This window comes from Myxine glutinosa, chromosome 7 (genome assembly GCF_964187855.1).
Source record: "Myxine glutinosa chromosome 7, kmMyxGlut1.1, whole genome shotgun sequence".
NCBI classification, from domain to species: Eukaryota; Metazoa; Chordata; class Myxini; order Myxiniformes; family Myxinidae; genus Myxine; species Myxine glutinosa.
Window position 1 is genome coordinate 9,673,773 of NC_136267.1, and position 17,951 is coordinate 9,691,723.

At 43.1% G+C, this 17,951-nt stretch overlaps 2 protein-coding genes across 2 annotated transcripts; both read left to right on the forward strand.

The window, feature by feature from the left end:
* The first annotated feature begins 1,320 nt into the window (after positions 1 to 1,320).
* Positions 1,321 to 2,338, forward strand: LOC144892890 (acetylcholine receptor subunit alpha-like). Its single transcript, XM_078781274.1, has 2 exons — positions 1,321 to 1,647; positions 1,916 to 2,338. Exons 1-2 carry the CDS (start codon positions 1,381 to 1,383, stop codon positions 2,045 to 2,047), a joined length of 399 nt encoding a protein of 132 aa, XP_078637400.1. The 5' UTR covers positions 1,321 to 1,380; the 3' UTR covers positions 2,048 to 2,338.
* A 10,425-nt stretch (positions 2,339 to 12,763) lies between these two features.
* Positions 12,764 to 16,626, forward strand: LOC144892891 (G-protein coupled receptor 84-like). Its single transcript, XM_078781275.1, has one exon. It carries the CDS (start codon positions 12,793 to 12,795, stop codon positions 13,987 to 13,989), a length of 1,197 nt encoding a protein of 398 aa, XP_078637401.1. The 5' UTR covers positions 12,764 to 12,792; the 3' UTR covers positions 13,990 to 16,626.
* The last annotated feature ends 1,325 nt before the right edge of the window (positions 16,627 to 17,951 follow it).

The following is a 17,951-nucleotide window of genomic DNA, read 5'->3' on the forward strand; positions in this document are numbered from 1 at the left end:
CATAGGTCCTATCCACTTGTAGAGAATGATACCACCGATCAAAACTCATTTCCTTCTCCCTTGCAAATTCAACAAATGTCTGCCCAGCCTGTCTTTTTAAGGTTCGGAACTTCTGCTGGTATGCTTCCGGAACTTGCTCATAGGCTGACAACACAGCCTTTTTAACAGCCTCATAATTCTCTGACTGATCCTCCGACAGAGCTGAATGCACTTCTTGGGCTCTCCCTATGAACCAACTTTGTAGTGGCAGGGTCCTGTATTGTATGGGCCACTGAAGACGTTTTGCTATCTTTTCAAAAGACAGAAAAAACGTTTCCACCTCCTCCTCGTTAAACTTGGGAACAAGCCTAATGGTCCGAGCCACATCGAAGGAACGGGGGAGATCATTTTGACCCCCACCTGAATCGATGGAAACCGGTTGGGCCTGTCCCACCTGAATTTCTAATTTTCTTAACTCAAACTCTCGTTGTCGTTCTTCTTTTTCTCTTTCAAACTCTCTTTGCTTTTCTTCCTTTTCTCTTTCAAACTCTCTTTGCCGTTCCTTGTCTTCTAACTTTAGTCTGAGCTGTCTTTCTTCTGATTCTATCCTGGCCAATTCCAAGGCTTCACTCCTCAATCTTACCCCTAGTTCTAAACCCATGTGACCGACTCCAAAGAGACCCGACACCGGCGCGTCGGGGGCCAACGCACCGGCCTTCCACCGTCCATGGAGGAGGCCCCGATCGAAAGGACTTGGACCCCCGAGCAACACCGGGAGGTGCGAGCTCCTGTACGCAACAACTCCACGTATTTAGCCTTGGATGGAGTTTACCACCCTCTTTCGGCTGCATTCCCAAGCAACCCGACTCCAAAGAGACCACTCACTCCTCTGAATCACCTTCCTGGCCACTCCCCTGCCCCATAGACAATCCTAGGCTTTATACACATGGACCAAACCACTTGGTCTAACTCACAGGGGGTGTGGGGGGCAGGAAGAAGAAAAAGGTTACAAACCGTAACACCCATAAACCCCTTCTCTGCGGGCTATGGTTACCCATAAACCCCTTCTCTGCGGGCTACGGTTACCCATAAACCCCTTCTCTTCGGGCTACGGTTACCCATAAACCCCTTCTCCACGTAGCTACGCAGAGACGTTTACGTGGATCTTGGCAGAAGCATAACTCCGGCTTTTATGGTTAAGGAGGCTGGCTTAAGATCTTAGAGTCTTGAGTTCAAGATCTTAGAGTCCCGTTGTACTGTTGGAATAACACAATGTGGATTGAAAATGAAACCACAATGAAATGGCCTATGATATCTGAGCTAGAGGTTTAACGTGGAGTTTCGTGGTTCAGTTACTAATATGGTATCTTACGAGTTTCAGAGCCTAGCCGCACTACCCACATGTGGTTGTTGTGTTTGTCTCTGCTGCAGATTTTTATCGAAACCATCCCCGGCTTGATGTTCTTCTCGTCCATGAAACGTCCGGTCGAGCAACACAAACCACCTCGGCTGCCCGAAGACTTGGACATTGCAGAAATCTCGGGAAATCAGGGTCCTGCGGGCAACTTGTACCAGTGGCCACTGGCCTATGATCCAGACGTCCGCTGTGCTATCAGTGGTGTCAAGTACATTGCGGAACAAATGAAACTGGAGGACGAGTCCAACCATGTACGGAAAGAGGAAGCACTTATCACTTTTGTTTATTTTAGACTTTGCAAACTTGTAGAAACAAAAGGTTGCAGAACTAAAATAATGTTTGACAGCATCAGAAACAGCTCCATAACCCAAACATTTCTTCTTTGTCATTTTGTGAACTTCAGTAATTTCTTTAGAGTTAAATTTCTTCATCATATATTTATCCTTTTAAACTCTTTTGAGGAGATACAACCATTTTAAGCAGTTCCTCAAACTCTCTGTTTTTTCTTCCCTTTTGCAGGAGGCAGATGAGTGGAAGTTTGTTGCTATGGTAATCGACCACCTCCTGCTTGGGGTCTTCCTCCTGGTTTGCATAATTGGCACAATTGCCGTGTTCGCTGGACGCCTCATCGAGCTTAGTCAGGAGGACTAGCTTCACAATGCACTCAATGCCAAAATATTCTTTCCAGGAGAACGACATTTGAAGGAAGTGGGATGCTGGTGAAGGTTGGAAAAGGAGGCTGACGTCAAGTGGATTTGATGTAAATGTTACTGCAAGTTAAGGAGATCAGTGGGAAAATGGGGCAATTTGTTGAGCATGTCCATTTCAGTTTGTGTGCTCTTGAGCAGAACATTAACGGAATGCAGTCCATGAAAGATTGAAAAGTGCCAGCATAACACTGAAGATGTGAAAATAAAGGAATCTGACTTTGGAATTTCATAATGTATAATGTGTGTGCACCAGTCGCCCTCTCTTATTGCTCGACCCCAATGGTTCATGTGGCCCTCACTCGATCACGACTTTACTGATGTCACCAAACTCTGCCCTTATTGCTCGACCCCAATGGTTCATGTGGCCCTCACTCAATCACGAGTTTACTGATGTCACCAAACTCTGCCCTTATTGCTCGACCCCAATGGTTCATGTGGCCCTCACTCAATCATGAGTTTACCCATGTCACCAAATTCTGCCTTTATTGCTCGACCTTAAGGGTTCATGTGGCCCTCACTCAATAATGAGTTTACTGATGTCACCAAACTCTGCCCTTATTTCTCGACCCCAATGGTTCATGTGGCCCTCACTTGATCACGAGTATACTGATGTCACCAAACTCTGCCCTTGTTGCTCGACCCCAATGGTTCATGTGGCCCTCACTCAATCATGAGTTTACTGATGTCACCAAACTCTGCCCTTATTGCTCGACCCCAATGGTTCATGTGGCCCTCACTCGATCATGAGTTTACTGATGTCACCAAACTCTGCCCTTATTGCTCGACCCCAATGGTTCATGTCGCCCTCACTCAATCACGAGTTTACTGATGTCACCAAACTCTGCCCTTATTGCTCGACCCCAATGGTTCATGTGGCCCTCACTCAATCATGAGTTTACTGATGTCACCAAACTCTGCCCTTATTGCTCGACCCCAATGGTTCATGTGGCCCTCACTCGATCATGAGTTTACTGATGTCACCAAACTCTGCCCTTATTGCTCGACCCCAATGGTTCATGTCGCCCTCACTCAATCACGAGTTTACTGATGTCACCAACCTCTGCCCTTATTGCTCGACCCCAATGGTTCATGTGGCCCTCACTCAATCATGAGTTTACTGATGTCACCAAACTCTGCCCTTATTGCTCGACCCCAATGGTTCATGTGGCCCTCACTCAATCATGAGTTTACCCATGTCACCAAATTCTGCCCTTATTGCTCGACCCCAATGGTTCATGTCGCCCTCACTCAATCACGAGTTTACTGATGTCACCAAACTCTGCCCTTATTGCTCGACCCCAATGGTTCATGTGGCCCTCACTCAATCTTGAGTTTACTGATGTCACCAAACTCTGCCCTTATTGCTCGACCTTAAGGGTTCATGTGGCCCTCACTCAATCACGAGTTTACTGATGTCACCAAACTCTGCCCTTATTGCTCGACCCCAATGGTTCATGTGGCCCTCACTCAATCACGAGTTTACTGATGTCACCAAACTCTGCCCTTATTGCTCGACCCCAATGGTTCATGTGGCCCTCACTCGATCATGAGTTTACTGATGTCACCAAACTCTGCCCTTATTGCTCGACCCCAATGGTTCATGTCGCCCTCACTCAATCACGAGTTTACTGATGTCACCAACCTCTGCCCTTATTGCTCGACGCCAATGGTTCATGTGGGTCTCACGCAATCATGAGTTTACTGATGTCACCAAACTCTGCCCTTATTGCTCGACCCCAATGGTTCATGTGGCCCTCACTCAATCATGAGTTTACCCATGTCACCAAATTCTGCCCTTATTGCTCGACCCCAATGGTTCATGTCGCCCTCACTCAATCACGAGTTTACTGATGTCACCAAACTCTGCCCTTATTGCTCGACCCCAATGGTTCATGTGGCCCTCACTCAATCTTGAGTTTACTGATGTCACCAAACTCTGCCCTTCTTGCTCGACCCAAATGGTTCATGTGGCCCTCACTCAATCATGAGTTGACTGATGTCACCAAATTCTGCCCTTATTGGTCGACCTTAAGGGTTCATGTGGCTCTCACTCAATCATGAGTTGACTGATGTCACCAAATTCTGCCCTTATTGCTCGATCTTAAGGGTTAATGTGGCTCTCACTCAATCTTGAGTTTACTGATGTCACCAAACTCTGCCCTTATTGCTCGACCCCAATGGTTCATGTGGCTCTCACTCAATCTTGAGTTTACTGATGTCACCAAACTCTGCCCTTATTGCTCGACCCCAATGGTTCATGTGGCCCTCACTCAATCATGAGTTGACTGATGTCACCAAATTCTGCCCTTATTGGTCGACCTTAAGGGTTCATGTGGCTCTCACTCAATCATGAGTTGACTGATGTCACCAAACTCTGCCCTTATTGCTCGACCTTAAGCGTTCATGTGGCTCTCACTCAATCACGAGTTTACTGATGTCACCAAATTCTGCCCTTATTGCTCGACCTTAAGGGTTCATGTGGCTCTCACTCAATCTTGAGTTTACTGATGTCACCAAACTCTGCCCTTATTGCTCGACCCCAATGGTTCATGTGGCTCTCACTCAATCTTGAGTTTACTGATGTCACCAAACTCTGCCCTTATTGCTCGACCCCAATGGTTCATGTGGCTCTCAGTCAATCATGAGTTGACTGATGTCACCAAACTCCGCCCTTATTGCTCGACCTTAAGGGTTCATGTGGCTCTCACTCAATCATGAGTTGACTGATGTCACCAAATTCTGCCCTTATTGCTCGACCTTAAGGGTTCATGTGGCTCTCACTCTTCCTCTAAGAAGCGGAGGAAGTTTTACCTCTAAGTTGTCGCCGTGCAATTGTGTGCCTTATCCCGAAGAAAGGAGACTTACAGTCTTTACAAAATTGGCGGCCTATCTTCCTGCTTTGTGCGGATTACAAAATCCTTTCCAAAGTAATTGTAAACCGCATAAAGCCTCTCCTTAGTTTTTTTTTAATACACTTTGATCAATCGTGTTTGTCTTGTGGGATGTTTAAGCCTGGTGTTGGCTTAGCGATTATGGTGCCAGCTTGGGATCCTAGGATCCTGGGTTCGAATCCCGGTCGATCGCTGAATTAACGCCAGGGGGGTTGACTCAGCCTGTCATCATTCCGAGGTCGGCAAATTGAGTACCAGTTCACTGGTAATTCCCTGTGTGTCGCAAGAGGCGACTAACAGGGTTTGCCGACAGGAAGAGCATGCGGCCATAAAACATTGCTTCACAAAAGGGACCATGGTGTCCGAAAAAGGCCAAGCCCTGCTCTGTGGGGAAAGATGGCCTCTAAAGGTGGTTCACTTGTGGGATATCTGTGCTGCACAAAAACAGAATGCTGGCCTGTTTTTACTTGCGAAAGAGAAAGCATCTATATCATAATAGCGTAAGGACTCGACTTTGTTATCCCTTTTACGCCGCACCCAGTGACCCGATGCCCACGGCACTAATGCATTTACGATCTACGAACCGCGCTCTTTGTTTATCACGTATAGACATACTCGAAAAATCTGAATTAGCCGACGTTGGGGCCCAAAAGCTTCCGATTAACTGCCGATACGACGCCATCTTATGACGCCATCGTGTGGCGTCTGCTGGGCGAAGGCGAAGCAAGCCGTCCACTGATTGGACAGGTGAAGGCGAAAGCAAGCCGTCCACTGAGTGGACAATCCAGAGCATGCATTTGTGCCGGTGTCGGCGATCGTTGTTCATATACGCACTCTTCATTCTCATCTTTCTTCCTAACTCTTACTCGGACAAGCAAATCCCCTATGCCATCCATAATGGTACACTCTATCCATACACCACATCCTCCCTTCCATGGATGTTCCACGGGTTTCGGCTAGTTTGACACTATTAGCCATGAATATGTTTTTCATACCTTAAAACCCAAACCTGCAACTAACCCTGTTCCACTGGTATCCACCTACTTCCCCATCTCATCCCAATTGCCAAGTATTTTGAATAAGGCCCTTCTATCTCCTCCATCAGTCTGAAACACTCTGCACCACATTTCCTCAACCTCCACTGACGTTATTTTGACGTGGTCGGACACTCGGGGAGCTTTCAGTAAAAGCAAAGCACCGACAGCCCCACAGCAAAGAAACTAAGATTCCAGACTTCCATAATGCGTTTGTGTGGGAGATAGCACTTGTTACTAACAGGTCGTGCAACATTTGCTGTTATGGGACTCGACCTGCCTCATCAAGTTAGGGGGTTCGATTTTTATTTAACCAGCTTAGAATAGACACAAATAAATGATTTAGCAGTATGTCGTCCTGCCGAGCACATAACAACAGTGAAATGTGGATTGTCGGGTCTGCTTTCATTTATTTGGGACCATAAATCCCGGTCTTCAAAGCCATGAGTATCACATGGACGCGATCCTAGTTTTGAGGTGATGTGTTGGCTTAATGAATGCACATGATGTGAGCATCATGTTGTATTTACAGTCGGATTTGCTTTTTGTTGTACACCGCTCCTTCCCTATGCCATCTCCAGGCATTGCATGACGTCATTGCCGGGCACCAAAGGGGGCTCAGCAATGACGCACGCTGAAAGGGAGTACTCAGTTTTCACTCTGGTTGTTTGTTTTCTTGCTTTCTTGCTTACTTTCTTTCTTTCTTTCTTTCTTGCTTTCTTTCTTTCTTGTTTGTCCGGGCGATATCTCAGCCATCCTTTGAGCTAGGAAGCTAAAATTTCGGCACAATAGTGAGCAAGTCCTTTGTCAAAAAGGCTAATTTTTTTTGATTAATCAATTAATTGAGGAGTTATTTAATTATTAGCAATTACTTAAGTACTTATTTAATTACTTAAATTTCCTTTCTCTTCTGACCATTAACTCAGGCACCTTTTGAGTTAGGAAGCTGATATTTGGACATGCCAATGACCAGGTGATTTGGCTGCAAAGGCTATTTTTGATTTATTAATCACTCCCGCCAGGGAGTAATGCATTCACTCGTGTCCGTGTGTGTGTGTGTGTGTGTGTGTGTTCGTGTGTTTGTGAACAAGATATCTGGAAAAGTTCTGAACGGATTTGGATGAAAGTTGGTGGGATGATTGCCCTTGCGATAAGGAAGAATTGATTAGTTTTTGGTGAAGCTCAGGATATTATTCCCGATCCAGGAATTTTTTGAAGGATTTTTTTTACCATTGGAAGACAGGACTCATTTTTTTAAACATTATCTTCTATATATTCTATATTTAACATTGTGATATGAAAATAGTTTTCATATTTGTTGTAAATATAGTTTAAACACGTGGTTATGCATTAGAGCGGTGTATTTTTTTAGGAGCGTCGTCTTCAATGTTCATTTTTTAAATTATAATAAAGACATATTCTGTCATTTTAAAACCACCAAAGTGTGTATTAGGTTTCCCCGTTTAATAAAATGTATCGTTTGATACATAGAATGCTTTAAAACTTTTTTCTTTTTTCTTTTTTTACCTCAGAAGAGATATCAACATTTAGCTCAGTGAATGTCATTTGCGGTGTCAGTATTTGATGAACTTATAAAGACTTAGTTCCAGATTTGTCAATGGCTATGGTATATTAACAAACGAATAAAACAGATTTGGCAAAATTTCAACTTTTTAAAAAAAGATTGCATATTCATCCAGGGGTGTGAGTGGCTGAAGAAGAAGAAACTTCGTATGGGCTTCCCAGACCAAATAAATAATTCTGGTTCTGGCTCTGCGATTTTCAGGTTTATTACTCCCGCCAGGGAGGAACGCATTTGATCGTGTCCGTCCGTGTGTGTGTGTATTCGTATGTTCGTGTGTTTGTGAACAAGATATCTGGAAAAGTTCTGAACGGATTTGGATGAAAGCTGGTGGGATGATTGCCCTTGGGATAAGGAAGAATTGATTAGTTTTTGGTGAAGCTCAGGATATTATTCCCGATCCAGGAATTTTTTTTGGAAATTTTTTTGGGAAAGATTTTTTCTGTTTTACTGCATTAATGCTTTTATTCTTATTCTTAAATGATGTTTTTCTCCTCTAATTCTGAGATATATCAAAATAAATTCTCTGACAGTTAGGGTTTACTTTCTTTTTCATTTATTGTTTTGGGGAGAGGGGATGTTAAACAAACTGTATTATTCCAACTAAACCCACGGTGGGAGTATGCGCTCTACTGAGTGGCGTTCTAGTTGATCAATTAATCAATTAATCGATTAATTATTTAATTATTCGATTAATAACTTTTTTTTTTTTTAAAGTTACAGATTCTGATGAAATGGTGGTGGTTTATGTGTTCTATGACCGAATTGATTAATAATTAAATTTTTTAATGATTATTATTTATTTATTTTCATTATTAATCATTTATTTATTTTCTTTCTCATTTGGCCAATATCTCAGGCACCTTTTGAGCTCGGAAGCTAATATTTGGACATGAGGGTGACCAAGTGATGTGGCTATCAAGAATATTTTTGATTTATTGATTAATCACTTAATCGATTAATTATTTATTGATTAATCAATTAATTAATATTTTTTTTTATTAATGACGTATTTAATTGTCTAAAAGATACATCTTCGGATGAAGCACTAGTGGTTTAGTTATGCTATTAGCCAATTTATTAAGAAAATATTTTGTGATAATCTTTTTTTGATTTTAATTATACAATTAATCAATCAATTAGCGTACACCTCTCCCTCCCAATGCAGCCTCTATGAGCTGCACTGCGCTATTGCCGGGCGCCGGAGGCGCCCCGGCAATGCTGCGCTGTGGGATATTTAATTATTTGGCATGGGGGCGGTGTACTTTGAATGTATCTTCACTTGTTTAACTTCTTTTTTTTTAAACATGATCAAAGGCTCGTAGTGGGACTGCCATAGTGCCATACACATGGATGGATATACAGCCATACATATGTGACGCAACTAAAGACTGTTAGATGAGACAAATACAGACACTGAGCTTGATTGGAGGTGCCGTCACTGTCCGCGGAACTCTGTGTCCCAGTGACGTCACAACAATGCAGCCGCAAAATATTAATCACAAAACTCGAAATATTTGTTTACCTGAAGTAACAGCCTTATTCAATTGTCAGCAATTGTTAGATTTTCCGATTGTCACCTCAGCATATGCTGATGATGTGTGTGTTGTGGTACGTAGCAGTGATGATGTCACCATGCTGCTAAACAATTTGGAAAAAAAATTATTCGGCATACACAACTGCAATAAATTGGAACAAATGTAAAGCTCTATGGATTGGCCATACCCCCGCTGTTGGTTTGCCTTCACTTCCCAGAGGCTTGCAGTGGGAGAAGGAAGGCATCCATTCTCGAGGTGTGTACATTGGCACTTCAGCTTTCATGGCAAAGAACTGGGTCAATGCAGTTAATAAAATTGATAACAGACTAGAGAAGTTGAGAGGGATATTATCTACATTGTCGTACAGAGGACGTGCCTTAAGGTGCAGTCACACTATAACGTATAGCAGTAACTTATGCCAACGTATGTGAATTTTCACCAACACGCTGGTGTACATTGACATAGGTTAGGGGTAGGTTTGGTATAAGTTGTATACGTTAAAAGCACGCTGGTATAAGCTGGCATACGTTGTTGTATGCAGAGGCCGAAATAAATTTTTGTGCATGCACAAAAATTTTGGGCGTATGCCGACGTCCTCTTCATAGGTTAGGCATACGTTAGGCATACGCTAGACATACGCTAGACATACGTTAAATACGTTAGAGGTAGGTTACTCATACATCGAGATACGTCGAGATACGTCGAGATACGTCGAGATACGTTGGCATGAAGGTGTACCGTACAGCTCACTTATTGATAACCTATGAGTAACTTACTTCTAACCTATATCTAACCTATATCTGACGTATCTGCAACGCATATTGACGTATTCAGACGTATTAGACGTATGTCTGATGATGGAGTAACTTATTGAACGTGTTTCTACCGTACAACTAGCGTATTATTGGCGTTTTGCCAGCGTTTTGCGGTCACTGTATATATGGGGGCCTGTGAGTAGCTCACCATCACTTCTCCACCCGTCATCAGAGAAGATGGAGGATCCTGAGAGGCTTCGACAAGAATACCAACTAGTCGTTCTCCAACATCAGTATGACATCATCGAATTGGCACTTCACCAGATCCATACTGTAGAGATCGGCGCCGTATTTATGCAGAACGTCACGTGATCGTCGGCAACACGCCGAGCGCGCTGCGCATAGGTTTCTCATAAGTTACTCATACGTTGGGCATAAGTCGAGAACGCTGGACATACGCTGGGCATACGCTGGCCATACGCTGTGATACGCTGTCATAAGTTATATATAAGTTAGTGGTAGGTTACTAATAGGTTAGACATACGCTATGTATACGTTCAATACGTTATGCATACGCCCAATTTATTCATGCTGTAGAATTTTCAATGCTTTTTTGGGCGTATGCCGACGTGTTGACATTATTTTATGATTTTTCATACGCTAGATATGTTTCTCTAAAACGTCATAGTGTGACTGCACCTTTAGTAATTAATAATGTAATGGCTTCCTTGTGGCACAAAATGATTGCTTTGCACCCTCCTGAAGCACTGCTGCTGACACTCCGGAAACACCTACTGGATTTCTTCTGGGGGTGGCAAGCATTGGGTCAAGCCTGAAGTCCTTTACCTTCCATTGGCTGAAGGTGGCCATGGCCTCATAGACATTGTCAGCCGACTAATGGCTTTTCGAGTCGCCACTGTTCACCGTTTTCTTTTTTTCACTTCGCTGCCGTGGTGGCTCACTGCCAACTACCTGTTGAAAATGGCTGGCATGCTTGATTTCAACAAGGAACTTTTTCTCATGGACCTGCAATATGTTGACATCTCACCATTGCCTCCTTTCTACCAAGACCTGCTGCAAGCCTGGCATCCTCTCGTGGTGCACCGAGATATGGCTCATTACAACACCAACAACCTCCTCGATGAGCCTAGCTCTTACAATGCACTCTTTCCCAACATACTTCGATCACGTACTTTTGTGCAATGTTTCACAAGTTCTGGTGTGAATGTCATACGAGACCTGCGGGATAACCGGAACGAAACTTGGCACTCAGCAGGACATATTGCAACCGCTGTTGGAATGCGCTCTGTAAGAGCTGTCTCCCAGCTTATTCAAGAGGTGTTGCATACCTTCAGAGGACTGGGACTCCACTTTGATGCCAACAACAATGACCCTGCAATGCATGCTCTCTCCCTTCATCAGGTGCAAATATCATCAGCTGCATTAACAGAATCTGTGTGCCTGTCTTCCTCTCCACTTCCTAGTGCTGGAAGAAATTGCCTGTACCACCTTTGTGTTTCCATTCGGCATCCTTACGTGTGCAACGATAGGTTTGGATCCCACTGCTGTTTCATGTATTCATGTTTCATGCCCCTTTTGTACGGCCTCTGAATGCCCCTTTTGTACGGCCTCTGAAGATTTACATCATACATCATGCTTATGTTGACTGTGCAAGGCTGACCCCACGTTTTCTTTGTTGTCACGATTGTGCTGCCATGTGAATGTTTATTCTTGTTCTTTACGTATGTTTATTTCTGATTTGCCGTTCAATCCCATACTCCCAACTACTGACAGGTGAACATGGTGATCAATGTTGTTACCTGTTGGAACCACCTTTAGAGGCCATTTTTCTCCGCAGAACAGGGGTTGGCCTTTTTCGGGCAACATGCCCTTCCTGCCGCCAACCCTGTTAGTCGCCTCTTGTGACACACAGGGAATTACCAGTGAACTGGTACTCAATTTGCCGACCTCGGAAGGTTGACAGGCTGAGTCAACCCCCCCCCCCCCCCCCCTCCTGGCGTTAATTTAGCGATCGACTGGGATTCGAAGATCCCAAGCCGGCACCCTAACCGCTGAGCCAACACCAGGCTCATAATGTTGTTACCTGTTATAAGTTCTAATTATGTTCCCAACTCAGGTATTCATAATCCAGAACATAAATTGCCTCTGCATCTTCGAGGGTAGAAAGAAGCATTTTCTCAAAATGTGACGTTTTCATTTCTCCATAAAATATGGATAAGGACATCAGTAGGAAGCGCATTAGAAAATGTAGTGCTCCTGGTTTGGGTACCTTGAAAAATATGGCCATTTCAAGCACCTGGTGCTCTATTATACGCAGGTGAAAACCGTGTATTTTCTGGGGGCTGAGGTTGGGGGTGTCGGCTTTGTGTTACCTGCTTCATTGCCTTGTGAATGACCTGACCCCAGGGCATCGAACAGCATTATCGGATTGTTTCATATTTTAAATTGGTTTCGTTATAACTTTGCTGCTATCATTTATTTTTGTTGGTTGTATTGTCCACGGGCAGCAAACTTGCTACGGTTATACAGGTACACGTGGAGGGTGTACCACAATCCTGTCATGCTGCATAAAGACCTTTTGATCCAGGTGAATATCCAGGTGAATTGACAGCAAACATGCCAACACGCAGAGGAAAGAAAGTTAATTTTGCTGATGGTCTTTGCGAGGATTGAGGAAGTGTACAATGTTGTAAATGTGAAACATTCCAAAACACTCCCTCCCTCCAACACACATTTCCTGTGTGGAAACACAAGGGGTCTATCAGTAAAGGAAGCAGGTAAGAGCACAAACATATGAAATGAATAAATAGGGATGAAGGAAGACGGGGGAATGAGAAGCGAGTTGGCAAATTTCACACCCTCGCCATGGATGCTGCTGCCAACAACTCCTACTCCTGCTACGATGATTCCATCGCGTCGTACCGGTACTTTGGAGCACTTCTTGGCATCTTGGTCACTCTCTCTGGAACCATTGGCAATGTGCTCACTCTCTTTGTAATTATCACAAATGCGAAACTTCGCACCAGGATCAACCTGTTCATCCTCAACCTGACCCTCTCGGACTTGCTCTACTGCACCTTCCTGCAGCCGTTCACTGCCGACGCGTACCTTCACCTGACCTGGCGCTTTGGCGCTTTGGGGTGCAAGTTCTTTGGTCTATTTCTTTTTATTTCCAATTCGGTCTCCATTCTCAACCTCGGCCTCATCGCGGTCAGCCGTTACCTTGTGATCCGCAACAAGGCTGCGTTTGAAAAGAGGTGCACGACGGTTCGCCTTTGGGCGTTCCTTTTGTTCATTTGGCTGGTCGGTTTGGCATCGTTCGCTCCTCTTTGGTACAGCTACGATTTCCAGCAGCAGGTGTGCACGTGCAGCTTTGACCGGATTAAAGGTCGTCCGTACACCACCATCTTGCTTTTCCTTTACTTTGGCCTGGGACTCTCGTCCATTGGAATCTGCTACTTCCTCATTTACAGGAAGCTTCGTGCCTCCGCCAAAGCTCTGGCGAGCCACAAACGACCTGAGGAATCGATGGCGGTGGCGACCGCTCACCTCCCCGGGCCATCTTCCAACGCCGGACCACGTGACGGCTCCGACAAAGATGGCGCGGAGTTTAGCGTCGAGAGCGTCGAGGAAGGACACGTGGAGACCAGCGTGATCGAAGATTCGTCGACCGACGAAATGAGTAGGAGCACCACCAGCACGTCAGGACTTGGCGTCGGCAGCAAGGCCGAAGGGGCCAAAGTGGACATTGTTAAGCGGATGTTCCGGAAAATGGCGACGAACAAAATGGCGACAAAGAAAGTTGATGTTGATACGGATTCTAGAAAGGTCACTCGCATGTGCTTTGCTGTATTTCTCGTGTTCGTCATATGTTACCTGCCTTTCTGTCTCCTCAACATTGTCGATGCTAAGGGTAGGGCTCCTCAGGTTGTACACATGATGGCGGCAAACCTCACCTGGTTAAACAGCTGTATAAACCCTATTTTGTATGCACTGATGAACCGTCATTTCAGGGAAGCGTACGGTAGACTGCTCAGGTATCCTCTGTCGCTGTGCAGGTAAAGGGTAGGCAATTTGTTTTCACTCTCAAAGTACCTTTACCTTCTGTTTTGTTTAATAATTTCTATTTTTCTTTCATAATCTCATCAGTTAGTCACAAGATCACCTTTGACCTTTCTTGTCTAGATTTGAACCCTAATGGAGTTACATTTTTTAAACTACAAACTACACTTCAGATAGGTGTCAGTCGGGGGTTCCATGTTGGAGTACCCTGTCCTTGAGATTGGGAAGAACCTCAGTTGTCCCATATATATTTACCTTGTGGACAGGAAAGGTGCCAAGTGCATGCCTTCCATTTGATTTCCTTGTTTAACTTTTGTTTCTACGAATGTACCGGTATGCAGGTAGATTTTAGAAAGTACATGTTCATGTGTTTAAATGGCAAAGTATCAAAAACTCCCATAAAAACAGGATTGTTATTTTACATTTTTAAATCTGTATGTGTAAGGGTGTTCCTGCTACAAGCCTACTTCCCCTTCTGTATACCTGTTGCTTTTCTTGAAGGAAATAAATGTTGTTTTGATTGATTAATTGATTGATTGCTTGATTTTTATTTTTGATGTTTTTTTTGTATACAAGATCGAGGCTCGTGTAAGATTTTAGATTATGTAAGATTGATTGATTGATTGATGTAATCTCGTGTAAGATTGATTAATTCATTGATTGTTTTTTTTTGTATACAAGATTGAGGCTCGTGTAAGATTGATTGATTGATGTAATCTCGTGTAAGATTGATTAATTGATTAATTGATTGATTGATTGTTTTGTTTGGTTTCTTTTTGTATACAAGATCGAGGCTCGTGTAAAATTTTAGATTATGTAAGATTGATTGATTGATTGATGTAATCTCGTGTAAGATTGATTAATTGATTGTTTTTGTTTTTTTTGTGTACAAGATCGAGGCTCGTGTAAGATTTTAGATTATGTAAGATTTTTTTTTTATTTTTTTTATTTTTTTTTTGTATACAAGATCGAGGCTCGTGAAAGAGCGAACATTAATCACACAGAAAGACAAACCGACACATAAAACATATAACATCGGGAGCGGTAGACAAGATGGGGAGAGAGGGGGAAGGACACAAACACAACATTTGAGAGCAGGGACCGAGAGACATGGAGACATCGAGAGATCTGAGAGAGGGCGAGGGCTTTGGGGGGGGGGGGGGCATGGGAAGGGGGTGGTGGGAGAGGTATAAAACATATGGACACTGCCAGGACTTCCAGGAAAGAAGTTGGAATTTCAAACAAGGTGGATCTGGGGTGAATTAGCGGGGGTAGAAAAGATCAAGGTTTTGGATGGGGGAAGATAAGAGATGGTGGTGAACAGCTGTTTTAAAGACCTGGAGGGAGGAGTGGGATTGAAGGGAGTGAGGGAGTTTGTTCCAGAGGCGGGAGAAAAGAGGAATGAAAGAGTGAAGGTGAGCAGAGAGCCGAGATTTCGGCAGTTTAACCATCAGAGGGTTGCTGGCAGATCTTGTGCGACCTGTAGGAATATTTGGGGGACAGAGCACAGAGAGAGCTGGGGGTGCAAGGCCGGAGAGGAGTCGGTAGAAGACAGAAAGACCACCTACCTGCCTGCGGTGAGTGAGTGAAAGGCCCTCAGAGATAGCTTCTTCGCGGGAGATTCCAATAATTCTGAAAGCTTTGGTTTCAACAGCGTGAAGCCGAGCTAGGTGTGAGGCAGGAGCACCGGCCCATAGGGGAGAACAGTATTGATTGATTGATGATTGATTGATTGATGTAATCTCGTGTAAGATTGATTAATTGATTGATTGATTGTTTTGTTTGGTTTCTTTTTGTATACAAGATCGAGGCTCGTGTAAAATTTTAGATTATGTAAGATTGATTGATTGATTGATGTAATCTCGTGTAAGATTGATTAATTAATTGATTGTTTTTTTTGGTTTCTTTTTGTATACAAGATCGAGGCTCGTGTAAAATTTTAGATTATGTAAGATTGATTGATTGAATGATGTAATCTCGTGTAAGATTGATTAATTGATTGATTGTTTTTTTTGGTTTCTTTTTGTATACAAGATCGAGGCTCGTGTAAAATTTTAGATTATGTAAGATTGATTGATTGATTGATGTAATCTCGTGTAAGATTGATCAATTAATTGATTGATTGTTTTTTTTTGGTTTCTTTTTGTATACAAGATCGAGGCTCATGTAAAATTTTAGATTACATAAGATTGATTGATTGAATGATGTAATCTCGTGTAAGATTGATCAATTAATTGATTGTTTTTTTTGGTTTCTTTTTGTATACAAGATCGAGGCTCGTGTAAAATTTTAGATTACGTAAGATTGATTGATTGAATGATGTAATCTCGTGTAAGATTGATTAATTAATTGATTGATTGTTTTTTTTGGTTTCTTTTTGTATACAAGATCGAGGCTCGTGTAACATTTTAGATTACGTAAGATTGATTGATTGAATGATGTAATCTGGTGTAAGATTGATTGATTGATATGGTGCACCCTAGATAAGTAAATTCCCAACTTGTTTTAAAACGATGTTGTTCATATTGATGTTAATTTGACTTGTGTGGTCTCCACTGATAACTTGTGTCTCTGTTTGTCTGATGTTGATCTTCATGCCAAGATCATTACTGCTGCAGTAAACACGATATACGAGAATTTGCAGGTCTTCTGCTGTCTCTGTTAACATGACAATTTTTTCTGTGAATCGCAGGTTGGATATTTAACTTTTACCTGGATGTTAACTCCTTGCGGAATATCATGTGTTGCATGCAGCATTACAAGTTCAAGGCAGCAAGTTGAAGAGCAGGGGTGATATCACACACCTCTGACGGACGCAAACTGTCGTACTGAACCAGCGAGTCAGATCTCCAATCACTGTTGCTACCCTCTTTGACTTGGTGATTTTAATAGGGATTTTCAATCACTGTTACTACCCTCTGACTTGGTGATTTTAATAGGGATTTTCAATGACTGTTACTACCCTCTGACTTGGTGATTTTAATAGGGATTTTCAATCACTGTTACTACCCTCTGACTTGGTGATTTTAATAGGGATTTTCAATCACTGTTACTACCCTCTCTGACTTGGTGATTTTAATAGGGATTTTAAATCACTGTTACTACCCTCTCTGACTTGGTGATTTTAATAGGGATTTTAAATCACTGTTACTACCCTCTCTGCTTGGTGATTTTAATAGGGATTTTCAATCACTGTTACTACCCTCTCTGACTTGGTGATTTTAATAGGGATTTCCAATCACTGTTACTACCCTCTTTGACTTGGCGATTTTAATAGGGATTTTAAATCACTGTTACTACCCTCTTTAACTTTGTGATTTTAATAGGGATTTTAAATCACTGTTACTACCCTCTTTGACTTGGTGATTTTAATAGGGATCTTCAATCACTGTTACTATTCTCTTTGACTTGGTGATTTTAATAGGGATCTCCAATCACTGTTACTGTTACTATCCTCTCTGAGTTGGTGATTTTAATAGGGATTTCCAATCACTGTTACTACCCTCTTTGACTTGGGCATTTTAATAGGGATTTTAAATCACTGTTACTACCCTCTTTGACTTGGGCATTTTAATAGGGATTTTCAATCACTGTTACCTAGCCCTGGTGTTGGGCTAGCGGCTAGGGTGCCGGCTTAGGATAACCTAGGATCCTGGGTTCGAATCCCGGTCAATCGCTGAATTAACGCCAGGGGGGTTGACTCAGCCTGTCATCCTTCCGAGGTCGGCAAATTTGAGTACCAGTTCACTGGTAATTCCCTGCTTGTCGTTAAAGCCGGCAAAAAGGGTTGGCGTCAGGAAGGGCATCCGGCCGTAAAACATTGCTTCAAAAAGGGGACCAAAAAACAACAACAACCACAGTTCCCGAAAAAGGCCAACCCGCGCTTGCGGGGAAAAATGGCCTCTAAAGGTTTTTTTTTTTTTTTTTTTTCAATCACTGTTACCACCCTCTTTAACTTTGTG